A 26447-nucleotide genomic window follows, 5' to 3' on the forward strand; every position below is an offset into this window, starting at 1 on the left:
TTCCTCAGAGACACAGCCGTCCTCTATTGCTCCAATCATCTTCCACATAACAAACCTCTCCATCAGTCAGTGTCATGATGACCTCGCACTCTTTTCAAAGACCGGCCCAACCACTCTTTCTTTTTTTGTTGCTGCTGTTGCTGAATAAAGTTGTTGAGCATCAGGGGCGTGCACAGACATTTTGAGGGGCAGGTGCTCAAGTAAATCATACTTTTTTTTGTTTACGTGGTCTGAGAGGCCCTAGAGAGGTTAAACGTCAAACGTCATCATTTTTTGGCTCCATAGTGTTCTAGGATGGAGTTGTGACATTTTTCTACTGTACCATTCATCCTAAGATATCATAACGTCATAGAAAAGGTAAGAAAACCTGGACCTTAGTCCAAAATTCTCCTTTAAGTTTTACTTATCGACCCCTTTCTCTCTCTCACACACACACACACACACACACACACACACACACACACACACACACACACACACACACACACACACACACACACACACACACACACACACACACACACACACACACACACACACACACACACACACACACACACACACACACTCATGTGACTTACATCTGGTGACCACACCCTCCAGCCTGATGATGTTTGGATGGTCAAACTGTCCCATGATTGACGCCTCGGACAGGAAGTCCCGCCTCTGCTTGTCAGAGTATCCTGCCTTCAGGCTCTTGATGGCCACGAGGATTTCCCTCTTCCCCTGGAGACGCAGCCGACCGCTGCACACCTCACCGAACTCACCTGCACACGCACACACACACACACACACACACACCCTCAGTAGGGTGACAGCAGAAGTATAAAGTGCAGTAGATTAGCTCCAGGCGTCTCTCTGCTACAGAGAAAGGGACAGAAATCACTTTCTGTTCTTTCTTTCTGGCTCTTCACCAGGTTAGGGTTCGATAGCAGCAGTTCCACTTTTCAGAGCGGCCTCCATGGCTAATTATCGAAGAACGGACTGACTTTTATGTGTGGCAAGTCTCTACAGTCTCTACTATACCACTCCTCCTAGGACATCATAACATCATAAGAAAGGGAAAAAAATCGTCGGGCAAAATTCTCCTTTAACCCATTGAGACCTGAAGCCGATTCTACATGTCTCCTAAATCTCAACAGTTTTCTGAAAAACGTATGTTTCTATATCAGTGGTGCTCAATCTTTTTCACGTCAAGGACCCCCAAAATTATATGTATTTGACCGTGGACCCCCCATCTCAAAATATTTTGTTCCAGGGACCCACCAGAAGCAAAGATTTGAGTTAAAAATGTTCGCTTTAAAAATATATATATTCAAAGATTTGCACACATTTTCACAATTTTTCAATAATAGCAGATCTACAAGCTCAGCTTGTATATCTGCTATTTTTGAATAGCCCAAAGTGTAAAATAATGCTTTTTAGCTAAAATCTAAAAATGACACAGTTCCAGGTCTTAATGGGTTAAGTGGATTCTTTTTTTTCTACAAAAACTCATAGATTTTCAGAATTAAAGCTGGTTGAATTTAGTGCGACTAAACCCCAACCCACAGCACTTTGATCCCAACGCAACTGGTTGCAACTTGCAAGACGTTGGAGCGCAATGGAGCGGTCTGAACTGACCCACTGCAGGTTTGGGATAAAGTGGTTGCATGCGGTCGACACACGCTGACACTCTGAACCTTAATACCACGTACAACACCTTATACTGTACCTTAACTAACGTCCATATCATATCATGTACAGTATGTATCTGCTGCTATGATCACGCTCCTTGCATGGGTCTAACCTCAGGTACTTTTCACCCACTGTCTAAACCTGTGATGTGACACTAAAGATGGTTCTGGTTCTGGTTGCAACTAGTTATGTTGCAAATCATTGGTGTGGACAACATGAACAGGATGAATCCACATCATCATCTATAGCAGTGGTTCTCAAACTTTTTCATGTCAAGGACCCCCAAATTGACACCTATTAGCCCGCGGACCCCCATTTGAAAAAATAAGCCAGGGACCCCCATAAGAGATGATTTTTTGCTCTAGCAGTGATTCTCAACCATTTAAATTTCAAGGACCCCCAGTTTGACATGCATTAGGGCTACAGACCCCGATTTAATGGCATTTCTATCTCTGGGACCCCAATGTATATGGTAAAATCAATGTTAATTTAACTCTGAGAGTGTACAAATGGAACCAAATGGACCCTAACGGGTCCATTTGGTTCCATTTGTACACTCTCAGAGTTACAGACCCATAAGGGTCCATTTGGTTCCTAACTGTTCATCATTTAGCTGGGGACCCCCTGGAACCCCCTCAAGGACCCCTGGGGGTCCCCGGACCCCACTTTGAGAACCACTGATCTATAGAACATATAGCATATATCTAACATATCTATAGAACATATCTATAACATATATCTATCTATAGAACATGAACAGCATGAATCCACATGGTCTCACCGGCTCCGATCACTCTCTCTATCCTGATGCTGGAGGCGTCGATCTCCTTGGCGAAGTCCCTGACCGCCTGGTTAGGGTCTTCATAGTTATGAGGGTCTATGTAGGTCCTGCTGTCTGGAAGCTTCACTGTAATATAATATACATAATGATCATAGTTATGAGGGTCTATGTAGGTCCTAGTATAGGTATTACAGAGTGGGGTAAATAAAGAAGGCTAAAGCACGCCCCTAAAGGTAAAACCACACCCCTCTGCCATGGTATACCTCCAGACATAACCACCTGGATACGACTGTACACAGAATAATCATAGTTATGAGGGTCTATGTAGAGCTTCACTGGAAGACATATATAATGATCGTGTTAGCTGACATGAAAGCACTGTGTGTGTGTGTGTGTGTGTGTGTGTGTGTGTGTGTGTGTGTGTGTGTGTGTGTGTGTGTGTGTGTGTGTGTGTGTGTGTGTGTGTGTGTGTGTGTGTGTGTGTGTGTGTGTGTGTATACCTCGGCCATGCTGAAAGTGCATCTTATCTTCATCAGGGTCCTGCTTAGCTTTGATGTATCCACAGTGTCTGAAACACAATGAAATAACACAATTATATGTGTGAGTCCCTTTGCTACAGTGTGAACAATCACTTTCATCCCCAGTCCCTCACATACAACGATAAAACAGATACACAGAACGTAAGACAATATGAGGTCAAAACAGAATATAAGAATACATACATACAACTAAACTTAAATAACCGTCACTGTTTGTTTTAAGAACAGACTGATAATAAAGTATCATTAAATAGAAAATACTCAAATAATTGCAAAAGATTGCCAATGGTCGCAGGCCTGGTTATCTAATACTGATGTTTTAAGATTGTGCTTAAACAATGTAAACATAAGACATTCTCTGACGGCCAGGGCCAGGTTATTCCATGCACTATGTGTGGACAATTTATCACACACTCTTTATCCAGAGAGACTTACAGTAAACGAGGTGAACACATACATAGAACGTAGAGAGACAGTGTAGTGTCTCAGACAGTATCACAGCTAAACCAAGAACATAGCATCAGTCTAAACAATATCAAACCATGAATAATCTGTACATTGAAACTATGTACTATGTGTGGACATGGACAGTACTATGTGTGAACAGTACTATGTGTGAACAGAACAGTACTATGTGTGAACAGTACTATGTGTGAACAGAACAGTACTATGTGTGAACAGTACTATGTGTGAACAGTACTATAACAGTACTATGTGTGAACAGTACTATGTGTGAACAGTACTATGTGTGAACAGAACAGTACTATGTGTGAACAGTACTATGTGTGAACAGTATATATGTGTGAACAGGGTGAACAGTACTATGTGTGAACAGTCAGTATTGTGTGTGAAAAAAGCCGTGGATTTCTATCCTCCGTTGCAGAGGCCGGGGGCATACATATACTTTAATTCCATTTCTCCCTGTCAATTTCACTGCTCGCTCGCTCTGCTGTTGTGGACACCCTTGGGCCGAACGAGGACGTGTGTGTGTGTGTGTGTGTGTGTGTGTGTGTGTGTGTGTGTGTGTGTGTGTGTGGGGGTGTGTGGGTGTGTGTGTGTGTGTGTGTGTGTATGTGTGTGTGTGTGTGTGTGTGTGTGTGTGTGTGTGCATGGGTTTCCTGCATGTACGTGTGTGTGCGTGTGAATCCTATAAACAGCTCTATGCATTAACACACATCTTTACATCTCCTATATAGACCCTTTCACACCATTAAGCAGCAGCTCTACATCACTATCTATCAGTCACTTTAAATATTCAATAACATTTGTCCGACTGCAAAGCTTATTGAATGTGGATAATTAGCCATGGAGGCCGCTCTGAAAAGTGGAACTGCTGCTATCGAACCCTAACCTGGTGAAGAGCCAGAGAGAAAGAACAGAAAGTGATTTCTGTCCCTTTCTCTGTAGCAGAGAGACGCCTGGAGCTAATCTACTGCACTTTATACGTCTGCTGTCACCCTATACTGCTGTGTGACACCCTGAGGGTGTGTGTGTGTGTGTGTGTGTGTGTGTGTGTGTGTGTGTGTGTGTGTGTGTGTGTGTGTGTGTGTGTCTACCACGCATACAATCATAGATCTATATGCATTAACCACTTAAACTCTGTGTACTTTGTTATATGTTGTCAAACGGCCGATCTACAAGTTCACAACGTGCCATGTTGCGATGCGTTGTGAATCTGCTATTATAACCTGGGTTCATGTGGTTAACACACCAGTCTTTACTCTTTACTGTTCTTTTTTACCTTTCTGACCATTAAACATCACTACACACACACACGCACACGCACACACACACACACACACACACACACACACACACACACACACACACACACACACAGATCAATTAGCAGATCGATTGTAAATATTGATGAATTGATCAGACCAGAGCTGCAGGCCAGCTGCTAGAGGTACTGTGTTAACTCATTCAGTCAGGAACTGATACTGTGTCATTTGGCTATTAAAACATAGCAGATCTACAAGCTCATAGCGCGGCACGTGTTTTAAAAAGCGAAACATTTTTACTCCGATCTGTGCTTCTGGTGGTCCCTGGAACAACATGTTTTGAGATGGGGGTCCGCGGCCATATACATATCATTTTGGGGGTCCTTGACATGTAAAAGTTGGAGCATCACTGATACAGCAACATACTGTTAGGATTTAGAAAACATTATTAGATATGTATTTGGTCGTGGACCCCCATCAACATATGTTGTTCCAGGGACCCCCCATGAAGCAAAGATTTGAGTTACAAATGTTGGCTTTAAACAAATATATATTCAAAGATTTGCACATAAATCAAATGTTTTAAATGTTGAAATGAGTGCTGTGCTATGAGCTTGTAGATCTGCTATAGACCACCGAAGTCTGACGTAATTTACACATCCTTGGTTTGTCTACCTGGTTCGCGGTTTTCCACCCCCATTCTGAATCCCCATAGACGTGTTTAATATCGCGTCAAATAAGAACTGTGTTCCAAAAATAAACAAACGACCCCGGCGGTTTGACTCTTATGGATATGAAGCATCAACTGACGGTGAGAAAACGATAATGTTACTTCCGCCGAATTAGTTACATTTTCACCAGAAACAGACTGTATCAAATATAAGTGACTGACTATCATAAACTATACAGAACCTCCTCCCTGACAATTATGCCAAGACAGTTTGTTTATTTTTGTACCATAATTCTTATATGAGACGATTCTATGATGACCCAATGTTATTCTCCATAGAGACATTACTTTACGAACCTGGGGATGAACGAGTGATGTCAGGACTTCGGTGGTCTATTTTTGAATCGCCAAAGTGTAAAATAATGAATGTAGCTACAATCTAAAATGACACAGATGAGTTACCGGATTGAATGAGTTAACAGACAGTATAGTGTGTGTGGGTGCGTGTGTGTGTGCCTGCGCGTGTGCGTTTGTGTGCGTCATGGATACATACATTTGTGCTTTTTTTTTTTTTCAGATTTCAGTTTTTTTCAGACCCAGTGTTTTAAAAGCCATAATCACACATAAACCTCCATCAGTCCTATAACACGTTTACAGCTCTCCTCTCATAAATTCAACACCAACATTTTTAGAGCAAAAACATTAAAGTGTAAAATACTGTTTCACATCATCAGCCACTAAACATCACATCAATATACTACACCTCTCCTCTGTGTGTGTGTGTGTGTGTGTGTGTGTGTGTGTGTGTGTGTGTGTGTGTGTGTGTGTGTGTGTGTGTGTGTGTGTGTGTGTGTGTGTGTGTGTGTGTGTGTTTTGGGGGGGGGTCGTGTTGGTAATCATGGGGGTAGTGACCCCACCTGGTTATCAGCTGAGCCCCACACACACACAGGGCCGGGGGGCATGGTGTTTAGAGCATATGGGGAATGGGGGGAACAGCGGTCACCCCGCTGTTCCACCCACAGTGCTCCCAAGGGGGGGTACACGCACACAAACACACACACACACACACACACTTCCCCATCATTGTTGGCAGGGTGTGCGTGTATGTGTACCTACCTATACGCGCGCGTGCGTGCGTGCGTGCGTGCGTGCGTGCGTGCGTGCGTGCGTGCGTGCGTGCGTGCGTGTGTGCGTGCGTGTGTGTGAATGAACACATTTCATGGTAATCACAGAGACTCAGTTCTTCTCTCCAGTTAGAAGTGTCATGAATCATTAGAGTACAAACACCCCACATGAACCCTCTATCTGACAGCTGTGTGTGTGTGTGTGTGTGTGTGTGTGTGTGTGTGTGTGTGTGTGTGTGTGTGTGTGTGTGTGTGAGTGTGTGTGTGTGTGTGTGTGTGTGTGTGTGTGTGTGTGCGTGTCTGCATGTCATAATTCCACATCAATTAGTCTCAGAGATGAAAGCACACGTCGACTCTCTCTCTCTCTCTCTCTCTGTCAGAACGCTGGGCTCAGACCTCCACTCACACGTGAAAATGAACGTCTAAGACATTTATATCTTAATATTCCACCATGCAGGTGAACTGAAGTGATCTGAAGCATAAAGATTAATTTCATACTCAAATAGAAGAGATCTACAACATAGACATGCGGCACGTTGTGGTGCGCTTCCAGCTTGTAGATCTGTTATACTGTCTAAATGGTTAAAATGTACTTTAGACAGCATGTTATTTACACCGATGGCAGACATGTATGTGGTCTATCACCACACACATGTCTGTCTGTCTGTCTGTCTGTCTGTCTGTCTGTCTGTCTGTCTGTCACCACGTATCTGTCTGTCTGTCTGTCTGTCTGTCTGCATGAGACAGTTCCTCTTTTATTGTCTTTAAGTTAAACACTGTGTCTCAGGTCTCAGGTTCACATACAGTACGTATGCAGAAGCGTTCACACAATGTGCACACGTCTGCACCTTTGATACGACACACATGCATGTTTGCATATATGTGTGTGTGAACCATGCCAATATTATATACACACACACACACACACACACACACACACACACACACACACAGAAAGCGATATCAGTGTCACACCCCAACACACCTCTCTCTCTCTCTCTCTCTCTCTCTCTCTCTCTCTCTCTCTCTCTCTCTCTCTCTCTCTCTCTCTCTCTCTCTCTCTCTCTCTGTTCCACTCCAATAGGAACACCAGGCTATCCTTGTCCTCCAGAAGCCATGCGCTGCTCATTTGCATATCAATTTACTTTTTTAATATAATACTCTGTCAGCCGACGCCCATTTGTCATTCTGCTACCGGCAGCCTCCTTCACACTGTGTGTGTGTGTGTGTGTGTGTGTGTGTGTGTGTGTGTGTGTGTGTGTGTGTGTGTGTGTGTGTGTGTGTGTGTGTGTGTGTGTGTGTGTTAGCGGAGCAGCTAAGTGCTACGATCTTTCAATTTATGATAAAAGCGTGAAAATTGGCATGAGCAGTCTCCACGGGTCACTTGACAAGAAAATTGTCCGAGGCAGTTGTAATTTCAAGATGGCGGCCATTTTTCAAGATGGCCGACACCTTAGTGGGCAGTTAAGTGATATGATGGTTTATTTGGTGATACAAGCATGAAAATTGGCATGAGCAGTCTCTGTGGGTCACTTGACAATAGACCACCCACAGCTACTTGAATTTCCAAGATGGCGGCCATTTTTCAAGATGGCCAACACTTTAGTGGAGCAATTAAGTTATATAATGGTTTATTTGGTGATACAAGCATGAAAATTGGCATGAGCAGTCTCTGTGGGTCACTTGACAATAGGCTACCCACAGCTACTTGAAATTTCAAGATGGCGGCCATTTGTCAAGATGGCCAACACTTTAGTGGAGCAATTAAGTTATATAATGGTTTATTTGTTGATACAGGCATTACAATTGGCATGAGCAGTTTCTAAGGGTTGCTTGACAAGAAAACACTCACATCCACTTGAAATTTCTATTTTCAAGATGGCCGCCCCCTGGATCCTCAAAAGATACATTTTCTCATAGAAATGTATGTTTTTTTTCATTAAGGACAATTATACGATTATTGTTATTATGCTAAAGAACAACTTTTAACACATCACAATACAGTTGTGTTGATTTGTTGATCATAGATAGATTAGATAAGAGTGAATATCCGCACTACCAGGGCACACTGGTGATATATCACTGCTGTTAAACTCAGAGTGGGGTTCAATGTCAGCTAATTGAAAGTTAGTACCCCAAATGCTGTCTAATTTACCCCAAAACAATTAGATAGCCGCACCTGAATTGACAGGTTGTGCCAGCGCGGGAGAGCCGAGCCAAGGTTAATGGGGTTTTAGTTAACCGGATGGTGTACAGATCGCACAGGATTTAAATGGCATTGGATGAACGATCGGACTAGGTGTAGGGTTAAGGCACGAACTTAGTTGTATCCCATACATCAAAGTGCTTGGTAAAAGGTGGTAAAAGGATAAACCCTCGGCCTCTGCCTATGCTGCAGACATGGCAGAAGCCATCATAACAGTTGAGAAAACTAACTGGGACAGATGTTTCATTTGTCAGCAGGTCACCAAGGAAAAACTCATTCAGCCGAGTTTATTCAACAGAGAGCACGATCGTACTGGTTATGATACCATTGCAAGAAATGTTCCATTATTTCATAAGATCAATGCTCTACCTATCTTACTTAGTCTAACCCGACTAGATGAAGGTGATGGCATAGAAAGCACATTGACAAGAAACAGAGCAAAATATAATTTAAGCTGTAAACTTAGGTTCAACATCACAGAGCTGGAAAGGGCCCAAAAGAGAGCATCTACATCTTGATCTCTTTGCCAGAAAGCAAAGACATTATGACTTGATCCCACCAACTCAAGCAGCACTCAAAGAGCATGCCAAACGTGCTTCTTATGAGGCTGGATACGTGTGGGGACAGGCATTGAAGCGACATCCACAAATGCCGAGCCATCTGACTGGGGATGGGTGGAACAGGACGAGAAGTGGAAAGTCTTCTGGACTCCACTTCCACCTATTGCGGAGAGTTGTTGGGAGTTGACCAAATGTGGGTGCACCAAGGCATGTACTGGAAGGTGTACAGTAAGTGCTTCAGATATGGACTCAGTTGCACATGCCTATATAGTTGCCCCTGCTAGAACCTATTTGCATGTTTATTTTGCCAGAGTTATTCCCCGTTGTCCTCTGTGTTTTCAAGTGTAAGCCTATGGCTCGGCTTCCCCTCGCCACATCAGTGCATCATGTTTTACTTTGTCACCAGTCTATTAGTGTGTAATTTTCAGTTGTTACTTTGTAACATTGCTTCCACTGCCTTCCACTGCCATACGTAACGGTGAAGCATATTTTCAGTTTAGTTCCTTAGTATAGTTTGTCATGGTTCCGTGGCTACTGCCATTCAGTATTAGCCATTGTTCAATTATAAATTTGGAGCACTGTCCGTTCAGCACCACAACTGTGCTAATCAGCACCACAACTGTGCTCATTTATTAGTCATATTTTTTGTTTCCCCATTTCTTAGTATTAATTTGACACATGTAATGGCTGTTAGTTAAAAATACCTTGTCGTGGTAAGGGAGCTTGTGTACCTCAGTGAACCCTGAGAGCTATGCCGGTGGGAGGCAACTCCTGACAGGTTTTACCAAACTGGACTGGTCGTGGGCGAGTAGTCAGACAAAACACAGTCAAACAACCTCTCTTGACAGAGCTTTTTGAGGAACCCAATACATTTCTATGAGAAAAGGTATCATTTAAAGATCCACATGGCGGGCGGCAGTCATCTTGAAATTTCAAGCGGTGGTTGTGGGGTTTCTTGTCAAATGACCTTTTGAGACGGCTCATGGCAATTTTCATGCTTGTATCTTAAGCTTAACTGCTCCACTAAGGTGGTGGCCATCTTGAAAAATGGCCGCCATCTTGAAATTTCAAGTAGCTGTGGGTGGCTTATTGTCAAGTGACCCACAGAGACTGCTCATGCCAATGTTCATGCTTGTATCACCAAATGAACCATTATATAACTTAAATGCTCCACTAAAGTGTTGGCCATCTTGAAAAATGGCCGCCATGTTGAAATGTGAAGTAGCTGTGGGTGGCCTATTGTCAAGTGACCCACAGAGACTATTCATGCCAATTTTCATGCTTGTATCACCAAATAAACCATCATATCACTTAACTGCTCACTAAGGTATCGGCCATCTTGAAAAATGGCCGCCATCTTGAAATTACAACTGCCTCGGACAATTTTCTTGTCAAGTGACCCATGGAGATTGCTCATGCCAATTTTCACGCTTTTATCATCAACTGAAAGATTCTGCCAATAAAAAGCATTTAGCCGCTCCACTATGTGTGTGTGTGTGTGTGTGTGTGTGTCTGTGTGTGTGTGTGTCTCTCTCTCTCTTTCTCTCACACACGTTTTTCCATCCCCCTTTTATCTCATCCATTTTCCATTTTTCTCCAGTAGGCCATTCTGTGACAAACAGACAGACAGACAGACAGACAGACAGACAGACAGACAGACAGACAGACAGACAGACAGACAGACAGGAACACACGATAGGATTCATCCATCCTTGCATCCATCCTAGCAGACAATCAGATGGAGGAAAAAAATCGAGGGAGGAATGAGAGGTAACAATAGAGACTGAGAGAGCAAGAGAGAGAGAGAGAGAGCAAGGGGGGAGGGGGTGAGTGAGAGGGCAGCTAACTACACACAACACAACCCAACACAAATCTCCAGGACTCTTCAGTTTTCTCCTTTTAGTCTAAATGTCTGACTGTACCTCCTGATATTTACATTTATGAATACACTATTTATTCAATCAATCAATCAATCAATCAATCAATCCATCAATCACTGTAGCGGGCGGATCTATGTAAAAACAGTGTTTATACTTATAGATGTTAATACACACACACACACACACACACACACACACACACACACACACACACACACACACACACACAGTACGGTGGAGAAAACATAACAAACATTAAAGTATAAAATGCATCAGCAGTCACTAAACACCACAGCAATACATCACTGCTTTTTTTTGGGGGGGGGGGGGGGTGTATGCAACAAAGCACTGTGTGTGTGTGTGTGTGTGTGTGTGTGTGTGTGTGTGTGTGTGTGTGTGTGTGTGTGTGTGTGTGTGTGTGTGTGTGTGTGTGTGTGTGTGTGTGTGTGTGTAACCTTGGACCAGTCTTAAGTGGGGGACAGCAGGCTAATAAAGTGTGCTAGGCTAGGTTATCTCACAGCGCTCCAGACATTCTTTATAGGATTACAGGATAGAGGAGAAATGATACACTCAATGACACACTGAGGTCACTGAGGGTCATGTCCCACACACACATACGCACGCACGCACGCGCACGCGCACACACGCACGCACGCACGCACGCACGCACGCACGCACGCACGCACGCACGCACGCACGCACGCACGCACGCACGCACGCACGCACGCACGCACGCACGCACGCACACACACACACACACACACACACACACACACACACACACACACACACACACACACACACACACACACACACACACACACACACACACACACACACACAGTTTGTGTGCGTGCGTGCATGGTGTGTCATCATTACTCGGTCTACAAGCTATTCCATATCATGTTGGTGGTTCTTGACATTTGAGAAGCACTGATACTGATATACAGCAACATACGTTTAGAGAAACAAACAAAAAACTATTGGGATTTAGAAGACATTTGTAGAATCCCTCCAAAGATTTGAGTTAAAATGTTCGCTTTAACAAATATATATATTCAAAGATTTGCACAAATGTTCAAGATTTAAAAAAAATAACAGATCTACAAGCTCATAGCGCGGCAATCATCCAGAGTGATTTACAGTTTACGGACCCCCTGTTGAAGACCCCTGCTATAGTATATAGTCTCAATGTACAGATTATTGTTTTTCTTTTGTGATATTCTACAGTTAGACTGATGATAGGTTCTAGGTTTACCTATGATCCTAGATTACTATTTCTCTGCATTTGACTTATTACCTTTAGTTGTTCTTGTAACTGTAAATCACTCTGGATGATGCCCGGTCTTAAAGGGTTAAATGTCTGCATGGGTTTCTATGTGTTAATGTTACGTCTGAACATGTGAAGCTCCTACACACACTACAAGACTCCCTTTCTTTCCTTCTTTCTCTTTCTTTCTTTATGTCTTCCTTGCTACAGTGTTCTCTCTCTCTCTCTCTCTCTCTGGCGTGGGTCCAGCTCGCCCATAGCGCTGCTCTCTTTGACCGGCCGTGTAAAAAGATTTACTCAGCCAGCGGCTAATTATTAGGAAGGCTAAATGATTAGAGACGCTAAGAGTTATGTGTGATAATAAACCTGTCTGTGTTTCATTAACACCCTGTTTAAAAAACATCTCATTACACTGAGTGCTACAGGACGAGAGACACAGAGAGACACAGAGAGAGAGAGAGAGAGAGAGAGAGAGAGAGAGAGAGAGAGAGAGAGAGAGAGAGAGAGAGAGAGAGAGAAGGAAACAAGGAAAGGAGAGTAGGAAAGGTAGCAGGCTGAGGGTACAGTAATTGCTGTAATGTAACAACGTGGTAGAAAAGGTCAAACAGGAGACGATTTACCCTGAGAATTCATGAGCATTGGTTTGCATCACACGGTGAGTAAATGGACCCCTAGGGACCACTAGGGGCCCATTTTCTCACCGTCTGATGTAAACCAACGCTCCACATTCTAAGGTGTGGAGGGAGAGGAAGAGTGCTCCTCCTCATCATCATCATCATCATCATTAAGTGAAGTGTATCTTTAAATCAGGGAACATATCAGTGTGAAACTATAACTCCCCTAATGACTTTACTACACCACGTTTTATATGATGAGGGCATCATGTGTGTGTGTGTGTGTGTGTGTGTGTGTGTGTGTGTGTGTGTGTGTGTGTGTGTGTGTGTGTGTGTGTGTGTGTGTGTGTGTGTGTGTGTGTGTGTGGACAGAACGTGAGATAGATGCTGAGATACAGATTAACCCCTTCAGTCCGGGTGTGTGTGTGTGTGTGTGTGCGTGAGATGTTATCATGAAAACATCTACCATGATTTTGTGAATCCCTTTAATATTTGTGTCCCTGTATGTATTATGCTTTATGTAGACATAAATAAATGGTTAAAATGTGCGTGTGTGCGTGTGTGTGTGTGTGTGTGTGTGTGTGTGTGTGTGTGTGTGTGTGTGTGTGTGTGTGTGTGTGTGTGTGTGTGTGTGTGTGAGAGAGATATGTGTGGGGGGGGGCGGGTATATCCCTGTTAGATGTGTGCACAAAGGTCCATAAATAATTGAAACAGTCACATACACATTTACATATATTTTGGACGATATAAATAAAATAGAAACACAAACATATTTTAAAATAAAATACGTTTCAGAAAAACATCAGATATAAACATTTCTCGAGGCAAATTCCGTACGTAAAAAAAGCAAACGTAAAGAGCAGTTTAGCAGACATCATGGTGAATAACTGAGGATCCCTAATGAACAGACTGAAAACAGAATTACAGACAGAACACACAGCTGCGTGCTAACGAGACGTGATGTAAAACACTTCACCCACACAAACAACTCACCCACTAATTCACCCACTTTACACACCTGTTAAAGCTGCACTTTAGAAGTTCAAATGATGAAACGTTCCTTTTTTTTAATATAACAGTCGTGTTTGCGTGCGCCTGCGGGTGTGTGCCTAGCCTCGACGACCTTGCAGGCTTATGTAAAAAGGCTAAATGTAGTTTAGATCATTGGTTCTCAAAGTGGGGTCCGGGGACCCCCAGGGGTCATTGAGGGAGTTCCAGGGGGTCCCCAGCTAAATGATAGATTAGGCACCAAACGGACCCTTATGGGTCTGTAACTCTGAGAGTGTACAAATGGAACCAAATGGACCCGTTAGGGTCCATTTGGTTCCATTTGTACACTCTCAGAGTTAAATGAACATAGATTTTACGATATAAACTGGGGTCCAAGTGATAGAAATGCCATTAAATGGGGTTCCGTAGCCTAAATGCATGTCAAACTGGGGGTCCTTGAAATTAAAATAGTTGAGAATCACTGCTAGAGCCGTAAAAAAAACGTCTCTTATGGGGGTCCCTGGCGTATCTTTTAAAATGGGGGTCCGCGGGCTAACAAGTGTCAATTTGGGGGTCCTTGACATGAACAAGTTTGAGAACCACTGATTTAGATCGCATGTTATGTAGACAGATGCCAGGTCATTGTTGTTGTTGACCTGGCCTCCTATAGTATATAGTCTCAATGTACAGATTATTGTTTCTCTTTTGTGATATTGTACTGTTTAGACTGATGATAGGCTCTAGGTTTACCTATGATCCTAGATGACTATTTCTATGCATTTGATGTATTACCTTGTGTTGTTCTTGCTAACTGTAAATCACTCTGGATTAAGAGCGGTCACCCACCTGGGCCCATCCTTCCTTTCAACTCCCCAGTGAGACAAAGTCTGGGGATGTATGTGATGTTTATAGGTCATGTGATCAATCCCATGGGATCGTGTTCTCATTCGCATGCCAGCTAACGTGCTAACCACGCAGGCTAGCTGCACCTGCAGCAGCAGCAGCTCTAGCTGCATTTCTCTGTCTGGAAGATACTGAAGACATTCTGCACAACAAGCCACACCCCCACGGTTTAGCGGACCATCACGCACACACACACACACACACGCACGCACGCACACACACACACGCACGCACGCGCTATCCAGTCACTTTCTTTGTTTTTGTTATCTCTGAAGTGATAAAATGGGGCATTTTCTGAGCTACAAGAAATGATTAATATTATTGCCTTTGCTCACTTTCTTCCACTGGCACACTGACTTAAAGGGCAACCGTGCCATGGTGTAACTCCAAAGGTGGACAAAACATTTAAAAAAATTGCTCCATTGATTAGGAATTGATAATTCTAAATATGCTTCTCATTGACTTACATTGTACGGTGAAACAGCTCGAAAAGTAACTCTTTTAGCACATAAACAAACGTAAACAAAGTTTATTCAGACAACATAGAACATCACCAAACCCAGTACTGTTTGTTTAATAAGAAAAAAAATGTTAACTTCCTGTTGATTTTGCTATTTTTATTAAGAAGAAAACCGGACTGAATCCGTGGATCCGGATCTTCAAATAGTAAAATCAGCAGGAAGCTGACATTTTTATTTAAAAAATAAACAGTAGTGGGTTTGGTGATGTTCTATATTGTCTGAATCAGCTTTGTTTGTGTTCGTTTATGAGCTAAAAGACTGATTTTGAGAGCTGTTTCACTGTACAATGTAAGTCAATGAGGAGCATGTTTTCTAATCGATGGAGCAATTATTTTAGATTTCTTGTCTACCTTTGGAATTTCATCATGGCAAGGTAACTACACAACCCAAACCTCTACCACAGTGTCTATAAGGTAACTACACAACCCAAACCTCTACGACAGTGTCTATAAGGTAAATACACAACCTAAACCTCTACCACAGTGTCTATAAGGTAACTACACAACCCAAACCTCTACGACAGTGTCTATAAGGTAAATACACAACCCAAACCTCTACCACAGTGTCTATAAGGTAACTACACAACCTAAACCTCTACCACAGTGTCTATAAGGTAAATACACAACCCAAACCTCTACGACAGTGTCTATAAGGTAACTACACAACCCAAACCTCTACCACAGTGTCTATAAGGTAACTACACAACCCAAACCTCTACCACAGTGTCTATAAGGTAACTACACAACCCAAACCTCTACGACAGTGTCTATAAGGTAACTACACAACCCAAACCTCTACCACAGTGTCTATAAGGTAACTACACAACCCAAACCTCTACCACAGTGTCTATAAGGTAACTACACAACCTAAACCTCTACCACAGTGTCTATAAGGTAACTACACAACCTAAACCTCTACCACAGTGTCTATAAGGTAACTACACAACCTAAACCTCTACCACAGTGTCTATAAGGTAACTACACAACCCACACCTCTACCACAGTGTCTATAAGGTAACTACACAACCTAAACCTCTACCACAGTGTCTATAAGGTAACTACACAACCCAAACCTCTACCACAGTGTCTATAAGGTAACTACACAACCCAAACCTCTACGACAGTGTCTATAAGGTAACTACACAACCCACACCTCTACCACAGTGTCTATAAGGTAACTACACAACCCAAACCTCTACCACAGTGTCTATAAGGTAACTACACAACCCAAACCTCTACGACAGTGTCTATAAGGTAACTACACAACCTAAACCTCTACCACAGTGTCTATAAGGTAACTACACAACCCAAACCTCTACCACAGTGGTCTTGCTCTTTAAGCCTGCTGTCATTTACAAACGGCAAAACATAGCAGATCAACAAGCTCACAACGCTTCGCAGTGCGACACGTTGTGGAGCTTGTATATCTGCTATTTTTGGTGCGCGACAAAGTATAGATGGTGCCTTAATGATGAGCTGTAAGCCCAGTGTTCCTTTATGCTTTATTCTCTGCCTGATGCTGCTTTGGTTCTGTTGTGTCTCCTTCCATAAAAACATGATTAAATGTGAACATATTGTGTTCATTGTCCCTTTCTCTGTGTTTATCTGTCGTTTTACTGCTGTTATTAAACCACTCTGTTACTGCTGGGAGGGTCGGTCTGTCTGTCTGTCTGTCTGTCTGTCTGTCTGTCTGTCTGTAAATAATCCACAGAAAGTATACAGGCATATTTAATCTCCCCATCTGTTGGAGAGTATACGGAAATGTGAAATGTGTGGATATAGTATAATGCATTAAGGTAGACAGACCGACAGACAGACAGACAGACAGACAGACAGGCAGGCAGGCAGGCAGGCAGGCAGGCAGGCAGGCAGGCAGACAGACAGACAGACAGACAGACAGACAGACAGACAGACAGACAGGCAGGCAGACAGACAGACAGACAGACAGACAGACCCCCCCCCCCACCGCCAAATGCTTCAGACGACAACAGATGTAGTGTGTGTGTAGTGTAGTGTGTGTGTAGTATAGTATAGTGTAATGTAGTGTGTAGTGTGTGTGTAGTGTAGGGGGTGTGTAGTGTAGGGGGTGTGTAGTATAGTGTAGTGTAGTGTAGTGTGTAGTGTGTGTGAAGGCATGGACACACAGACATGCAGAGAAGCAGAGTTAGGGTACCAGAGGGAGAATAGAAGAAGGTTATTGACTTTCAAAGGACCCGGGATAGAGTCCGCTGATTCCCAACGTTAGGAGGTTAGTGTGAGGTTAGTGTGAGGTCAGGGATACCGTCGTCCCAAATACAAAACAAAGGAATACAGGGTTCTGAAAGAGCCGTCGGGTACAGTACCAATTCTGGTATATTTTGCCAACCTCAGCGCCCAAGTTATTACTTTAATAATTGGAGTAAGGATAGCCACGCCGCTGTGGCTAGCCCACAGTTTACCTGTCTCCTCCACTGAAAATAAACCCCACAGAATGATGGATCAAAGTTTCACCCGAGTGTCAAAGATGGGTACAGTTATTAACAGCTATTAACGTCTACATATGAGGACAAAACCCAGCAGAATACATGTGGGACTTTAATTAAGGGAGCCACACAAACATGTTTGTAATTACTAGACCTGTGAGGACGTCAACATTTGGGGATGGCAATTTTATGGATGCCATGTTTACAATTGTTTTGTAGATCTGCTATTTTATTTCTATATTTTTTTCAGAGTTGCATGACTCCAGCGTGCAACTACGTGTAAATCAAGCATACCTCTATCTCTAATCCCTAAACCTAACCTATGAATGTCTAACCCCAACATGAACATATTTATAATTGTAAACTTATCTGTAAAAAAATCATTTTTCAACCATAACCTGGACTTGTTAGGAAAATAGTTCCTCACAATGTCTAATTCTGATATTCTTCTATGCTTGTGCGTAAATGTGGTCCTCATGAGTATAGTAACACACAAACACACAAACACACACACACACACACACACACACACACACACACACACACACACACACACACACACACACACACACACACACACACACACACACGGCACCGCTGTAGCAGCACACACAGCAATAAGCGGTGTGATTTGTCAGCGCAGCGGCTGTGTTTCTGAGGAGGTTGGGTGTATTTTTCATGTTTCTCTCCGGCGGTAACGACGGCAGAACAGCACTCTGTTAAACGAGGAACAAGACGGAACAGACCGGGGCTCCAAATCACTCTGTTTATCAAGCATGACCACCGCACCGCTAGCCGGGGGGGGGGGGGGGGGGGAGAGAGAGAGAGAGAGAGAGAGAGAGAGAGAGAGAGAGAGAGAGAGAGAGAGAGAGAGAGAGAGAGAGAGAGAGAGAGAGAGAGAGAGAGAGAGAGAGAGAGAGCCAGAAGGCCAAGCTCTTCATAATATGGAGAGCTTGGCCTTCTGGCTCAGATGTATATATTGACTGGTATATTATACCAGTCAATATATACCGGTCAAAACCCTGATGCTAGTGGTGTAAAGTAACTACATACATGTACTTAAATACAATTTTGTGGTATTTTTTACTTACTTACTGGAGTATTTCCAATTTGCAGTACTTTTACTTCTACTCCACTACTGTACATCTCAGAGGCAAATACTGTACTTTTACTCCACTACAATTATTTGAAAACTGTAGTTACTAGTTACTTTGTACATTTTGATCATTATTACAAAACCACTTCAGCCATATATACATTTCGGCCATTTGAAAATAGACGATCTACAAGCTCACAATGCGTCACATTGTCGAGATAAGTCTCCCTGTGCGTCATTACGCACAATGTGGTACAGCAGAATAGACCGGGGACGCATCTGCGTCTGATTTTAAGATTTCTTTGGGCTATTCAAAAATAGCAGATCTATCTGATATTTATGAAAAATCTTGAAAAAATATTTTCCAGATTTTTTTTCAAAAAACTGTTGAGATTTACATTTTTTCTAAGAATCGCCTCAGGTCTTAATTGGTTAAGTGATTTAATAGTTCTAGTCAACAATAGTTCTAACAAAACCAACACTGCCACAGACAAAAAACACAGTTCAGATTGTGATTACGAAAGTAAGAAAGGAATTAGGCAAAAAAAAGCTTTTAAATATGCTGGGTTTGTTTTGCAGAAGGATCTAAACCTGTCACTATGAGGGAATTTAAGTCTCTTCTTTAAAGGATGAAGAGACTACTGTTGGCAAATCAAATATATTGCTTTTACAATGTTGACTCAGTGCCTTTCAGCATAATGGAATTCAAGGTGACAATTCTTCCCTTTGTTTGAGCTGAGCTGATGTTACACAACACTCTCTCCTACATCCTGGGTAATAACTGGTGGTTAATTCATTTTTCTTTGGACTTACTTGACCTGACAGAAGAAACAAGGGAATAATATTGTAACGCTGTCTGATGGACCAGTTTGAAACACAGAGCTAAAACAACATTACAAAGCTGTGTGATGATAATAAAGGAGGTCATGGAGAGTTGATATTAATTCAGTATCAAACACCCCTTAAGGCTCTGTAACTCTGAGAGTGTAGAGATGCTCCACACTCACAGGATGAACGCAGCTGTCTTTGTATTTGATCTCCCAACCCTTACCTCAGCCACCAATCTCTCTCTCACACACACACACACACACACACACACACACACACACACACACACACACACACACACACACACACACACACACACACACACACACACACACACACACACACACACACACACACACACACACACACACACACAGAGAGAGAGCGAGAGAAAGAGCGAGAGAGCAGTAATTGATGGCAGTATATCGACCTGCCTGTAAAACCTAGTTAACACCTCAGCTGCCTGTGAAACCTGATTAGCCGTGTGTGTGTGTGTGTGTGTGTGTGTGTGTGTGTGTGTGTGTGTGTGTGTGTGTGTGTGTGTGTGTGTGTGTGTGTGTGTGTGTGTGTGTGTGTGTGTGTGTGAGTGCGTGTGCGCGAGCACGAGTGTGCGTGAGTGTGTGTGTGTGCGTGTGTGTGTGTGTGTGTATTTGTGCATAACAGCTTGTCTGTCTATCACCTTAGCAGCACTTTAATCCAGTGTTATATTATATTATATTACGCATGCTGTGTGTGCTGAATTAAATTATTTGTTTTTCATGCAAATGAAAAACAAACGTGTGTGTGTTCATGTGTGCTTTCTCATTAACGAGCTTGCGTGCGTGCGTGCGTATTACCATAGTTGTGAGGACCAAATGTCCACACAATAGTAGAATGTGACAAACAGACATTTTGTTAGTACCACTTTTCCTGGTTCCTCACAAGATAAAATAGTTGTTTTTATGGTTACTAATATTTGAGGAGTTCACAGAGGAGGAAATGTTCCGGTTTGGATTAGGATTAGGATTAAACATTTAGAGCAGGGGTCTTCAACAGGGGGTCCAGGACCCCTATGGGGTCCTCAGGGTTACTACAGGGGGGGGCGGCAAATCTTTGTGTGATATTCTTTACATTACTAGCATCCCTTTTTCATGAGGAGAACTTTAGCCAAAAATAGCAGATCTACAAGCCCACAACGCCTCGCATCGCGAGGCGTTGTGAGCTTGTAGATCTGCTATTTTTGGCAAAGAGGTATAGGTGTAGAGGGAAAAAAAGAGCAGACCAAATTATTTTTAAAAAAAGCATGAAGAGACTACTGTTGGCAAATTAAATATATTGCTTTTACAATGTTGACTCAGTGCCTTTCAGCATAATGGAATTCAAGGTGACAATTCTTCCCTTTGTTTGAGCTGAGCTGATGTTACACAACACGCTCTCCTACATCCTTGGTAATAACTGGTGGTTAATTCAAAACACAATTTTACACAATATAGTGGGGGGTCCCTGCTTCACCTCTGTCTCAGCTAGGGGGTCCTTGGCTTGAAACACGTTGAAGACCCTGATTTCGAGGTTAGGTTTAAGGGTTAGGATGGGACATTTAGGCCCTGTTTAGACGACAACGATCTCTAGAGAAAACCACAAAATAAAATATCAGACGTGCCTTCATTCTGTTTAGACGGCAACAGCGTTTTCAGGCTTGCTTCTCCATGTAAACATGCAATACACATTGTGTGTGTGTGTGTGTGTGTGTGTGTGTGTGTGTGTGTGTGTGTGTGTGTGTGTGTGTGTGTGTGTGTGTGTGTGTGTGGGGGGGTCTATGTATGTCAGTCTCCACTGATTAGATCCCTCATAGTCAATGGTGAATAGAGCACTCAGCCTGATAGGCAATCACCTCAATCAATACTAATGTTTTTACAGACCTGTGTGTGTGTGTGTGTGTGTGTGTGTGTGTGTGTGTGTGTGTGTGTGTGTGTGTGTGTGTGTGTGTGTGTGTGTGTGTGTGTGTGTGTGTGTGTGTGTGTGTGTGTATACTGTACTGTACGTCATTTAGTGTGGGTACATATCTGATAAACATTCATTTGGAGGCAAAATAATCAAACATGGTTGTCATCTCCTCTCCCCTCCCCTTAACTCTTTGACTGCCAACATTTTGCGATGGCTAACACCGCCAATGACCAGAATGACAAGATGTGTGTTTACAGTGGTTTTATGAGGGCGCTGTTCTGCAGCCTGTGAATGGTCCCATGGATCACACAAGAGGAGTACAGCCAGAAATCACGTGATCACAACAACATGAAGCCAATTTGTCTCTCAAAATGTCTCTATAAATACTGTACATAGAATCATCTTCATGAACCAACTAACAACAGTGACTTCAGAGTGTTTAGTTTGTTGCAAACATATTCAGTGTGTGTTCAATGAGCACGCGTGCGTGCACACACACACACACACACACACACACACACACACACACACACACACACACACACACACACACACACACACACACACACACACACACACACACACACACACACACACACACACACACACACGCGCGTCAAATGTTTCATCACTAGTGTACATGTCACTGAAACAAGACCAAGCATCCACTCCTCAGCAGGAGGAAGACAGACAGACAGACAGACAGACAGACAGACAGACAGACAGACAGACAGACAGACAGACCGTACCTTCCACTGATGATGAAGCACGCCACGAGGAAGATGAGCAGAACGATTCCTCCAGAGATAGACACGGCCAGGATGGTCGACTGGTTGGGATCCCCGATGGCCAGCATGTCTGAGACACACACACACACACACACACACACACACACACACACACACACACACACACACACACACACACAGTCAACACAGAGTCATGGACGTGTGTGTCACACACACATACAAGACTAAACTAGTAGTTATACTCCATTTAGTATTTAAATGCTAACGGGGGAACCAAAACAAAGCGGCGCCGAAAACCGGAACCGACACACCCGTAACCACAGGTTTTTTTTTTCTTCCAGTAGGCGGGGCTTAGACCAATACCAGACTTTCCTCCGAGGTGTAAAGTCTGGTGACACAAGGTTAGTGTTAGCATGAACCTTGCTGAGCAATAGAATAAAGTATTGTATACGATATGAAGAGAGAGGCAAAAGACACAAGCAATTGAATTAGAAGATGTAAAGCCCAGAGGCAGGGAGAAATAATAGGCGTAGATAGATAGATAGATAGATAGATAGATAGATAGATAGATAGATAGATAGATAGATAGATAGATACGCCTATTATGTATTTCTGACAGCAAAAGGACAATTCTTATGGCTTTGTAAGCTAAGGAAGCCCCTTTGATTTGAACTGAATTGGAGAGAGAGAGAGAGAGAGAGAGAGAGAGAGAGAGAGAGAGAGAGAGAGAGAGAGAGAGAGAGAGAGAGAGAGAGAGAGAGAGAGAGAGAGACACAGAGAGACAGAGAGACAGAGAGAGAGAGAGAGCGCGCGTATGTATGCTTCTTGCTGAAAAGCTCTGTGCGTGTGTGTACTTACAGTATATGAGCTTTGGATGTTAAACAGATATGTATGTTAACACCGTACAGAACTGAGCTGCCACACAGACTCCACTGCAGACATGCATTGATTTTTACACACGGCACCAATCAGCCACATTACTCACAACAAACAACCCTATTTATCAGCCTCAGCATGAGCATAGATGTGTGTGTGTGTGTGTGTGTGTGTGTGTGTGTGTGTGTGTGTGTGTGTGTGTGTGTGTGTGTGTGTGTGTGTGTGTGTGTGTGTGTGTGGCACTTCTCAAGAACTAAATGCATGCCCCGGGTGTGTCCAGATAGCTCATTGATCCGCCATTATATTCGCTGACACACACACACACACACACACACACACACACACACACACACACACACACACACACACACACACACACACACACACACACACACACACACACACTCTGCTAGCGGTCGATAGCATGGATCAGATTAGATAACGTTGATATGATGGCTGTCTGTAGGAACCTCCCATCCTGCTTTGAACTTGACAGACAGACTGCTTTTATGAAGTCTGATGTATAACTGATCCTCCTCCATCCCCCTGGGGGATAGATCTATAGATCTATACATCATGACAAGTACATTTACTCAAGTACTGCACTTTATTTATTTTTTTTAGCTATTTTACCCACTTTTTCTCCTCAACTTAGTGGTTAAGTCAGTTAATTCCTCCCCACACTCATGTCTGTGTTGTCACCAGTGGTGGAAGAAGTACTCAGATATTTTACTTAGGTAAAAGTAGCAATAACACAACATAAAAATACTATGTTACAAGTAAAAGGCCTCTGTTCAAAATGTAACTTGAGTAAAAGTACAAAAGTATTGGCAACAACAAATACTTGAAGCACCAAAAAAGTAAAAGAAATGTTTGAAAATAGCAGATCTACAAGCTCACAGCGTGTCACGAAGCGACACGCTGTGAGCTTGTAGATCTGCTATTTTCAAATAGCCTACGTATGAAATAGGGCTGAAGTGGTTAATGTATGTTTTATAATTATAATCATTTATATATGCATGTTATAACTGCATTCAACGGCCGATAACAATGTCATCAGGCAGAAAACTCTTATTCCCAAAACCCATATTCTACAATATGTCATCGTTTCATATTTTACAATATGAAAGTTAAAAAAAAAAAAAAACTTTTTTTTATTATTTTTTTGTTATGTGGCCCCCCCTACTGCCCCTAGTGGTTGTGGCCCTAAGCGACCGCTTATATTGCTTATAGCAGCGGCCGGCCCTGCTGACATGCTCGATGCAAAGGTTTGGAAAGTCACTGGCCTCCTACTGTACATGAATGATGAATAGCAACACGTTGCTGATCTACAGCCTTTTTTGCAGCGCGTTGTGAGCTTATAGATCAGCTCTCATTAGCCAATCAGGGTCAGGGTATAGGTCCCCCCCCCCATGACCTTTGACATGTCCCTAAGGGGGACCCGGGACCACAGCTTGGTAAACACTGACGTCACGGATCAACCAGGACTAAAACGAGGATCCAGTTTCATCTGAGAAATGAGAGAGTTGTTTTTTTTCCGACAATTGCGATGTCATCGTTTCTTTTTTTTTTCCTCTTCCCTCCAGACATTCTGTAAAGCGTAACACTTTGAAACGCTCCTTTATCGACCGGCTATTGAGCTGTGAAGTCACGTGACTAATGCTGCTGTCTAATGCAATTTAGACTGAATATACGCTGCCAGACTTTATATGGTCTCTGTCGGGTGGAAAGCTCATATGTTCCAAAACTGCTGCTTTTCACCATTCACATTCAAAAGCGTCAAAATTAGCAGATCTACAAGCTCGAAACGCGGCGCGAAGCGACGCGTTTCCAGCTTGTAGATCTGCTAATTTTGACGCTTTTGGGTGACGCTGTAGTGTGATGAAGTTGGGCGTTGATTTTACGGGAAAAAAGAAAAACACAAAAAAGTTAGAATATGGAGATAAGAGGTTTCTGCCTGACAACAACGATATACATTAACTCATTTACTCCGAGTCCCCGAACAAACAAACGGCCTGGACTGTAAATCAATACGCTCTTTATAAAGTACTTTATGAGCATACAGTGTTTTACACTGTGTCCTGGAGACTATCAGAAAGAACAATACAACGGTAAACAAAGAGAAAAGGAGAGGAGAGGAGATGGGAGGAGAGGCAGTGGCGTGCACAGACATTTTGAGGGGCAGGTTCTCAAATAAATTATACTTTCTTTTGTTGACTTGGTCTGCTCTTTTTTCCCTCTACACCTATACCTCTTTGCCAAAAAATAGCCGATCTACAAGCCCACAACGCCTCGCAGCGTGAGGAGTTGTGAGCTTGTAGATCTGCTATTTTTGGCTAAAGTTCTCCTCAGAAAAGGAATGCTAGGGTTCGAGTGGTTATGGTAAAAAGAAAAATCATATCACATAAAGAATTGGCGGACCCCCTGTAGTAACTCTGAGGACCCCCTAGGGGTCCCGGAGCCCCTGTTGAAGACCCCTGCTGTAAACTGAAAAAAAAGGGCACTTCTGGTCAAGAGGGCAAAGGGCAGCTGCTCTAGCACCACCTAGAGTCTATCTGTGCACGTCCCTGAGGAGAGGAGTGGAGGAGACAGCGTGACAGAGAGTTCTTTCCTCTGTTCGTCTTTAACATTTCGTCCTCATCTCACGCTGCTGTTTGTTTGTGGATTGGATTATTTGGGGGTGCGGTCGCGGTGCATTTCTCCAGGTTTGAGGGCAAGATAAAGAAATGATTTCGTTAAATGAAAACAGACATGAAAGAACAGCTAGAGGAAAAAAATGCTACATTCCATATTGTTGTGGCTGTTTCTGGGTGGAAAACCTCCTATAAGTCCAACAAGGTTCTGCTTTAGGAAATGGAGCCGATGTAGTCATTATTTGTAAGTCATTACTGTAAGCACTTTCACTGTAAAAAAACCTTTTCAAAAGCAGAGAAAATAAAGTCACGAGACATCGAGTAAAACACGGAGATACAAGCTCTCAGTCTGACAGCACAGATATGAGAATACTGACAGAAAAACACACGAGTAAAGCAAAAGAGGGAAGAAGTGTAGAGGC

At 43.0% G+C, this 26447-nt stretch overlaps 1 protein-coding gene across 1 annotated transcript in view; it reads right to left on the reverse strand.

The window, feature by feature from the left end:
* Positions 1 to 26447, reverse strand: part of LOC311045229 (ephrin type-A receptor 3-like) — a gene marked incomplete at both ends in the record, with an annotated part of 152241 nt that overhangs the window by 19038 nt on the left and 106756 nt on the right. The window contains 4 exons of the mRNA XM_084057030.1: positions 582 to 767; positions 2459 to 2584; positions 2959 to 3026; positions 22517 to 22625. Of these exons, the coding sequence (XP_083913156.1) occupies positions 582 to 767; positions 2459 to 2584; positions 2959 to 3026; positions 22517 to 22625 (489 nt within the window). The remainder of the gene's footprint in view (positions 1 to 581; positions 768 to 2458; positions 2585 to 2958; positions 3027 to 22516; positions 22626 to 26447) is intronic.

This window comes from Gymnoscopelus microlampas (genome assembly GCF_963454915.1).
Source record: "Gymnoscopelus microlampas genome assembly, chromosome: 5".
Classification (NCBI taxonomy): Eukaryota; Metazoa; Chordata; class Actinopteri; order Myctophiformes; family Myctophidae; genus Gymnoscopelus; species Gymnoscopelus microlampas.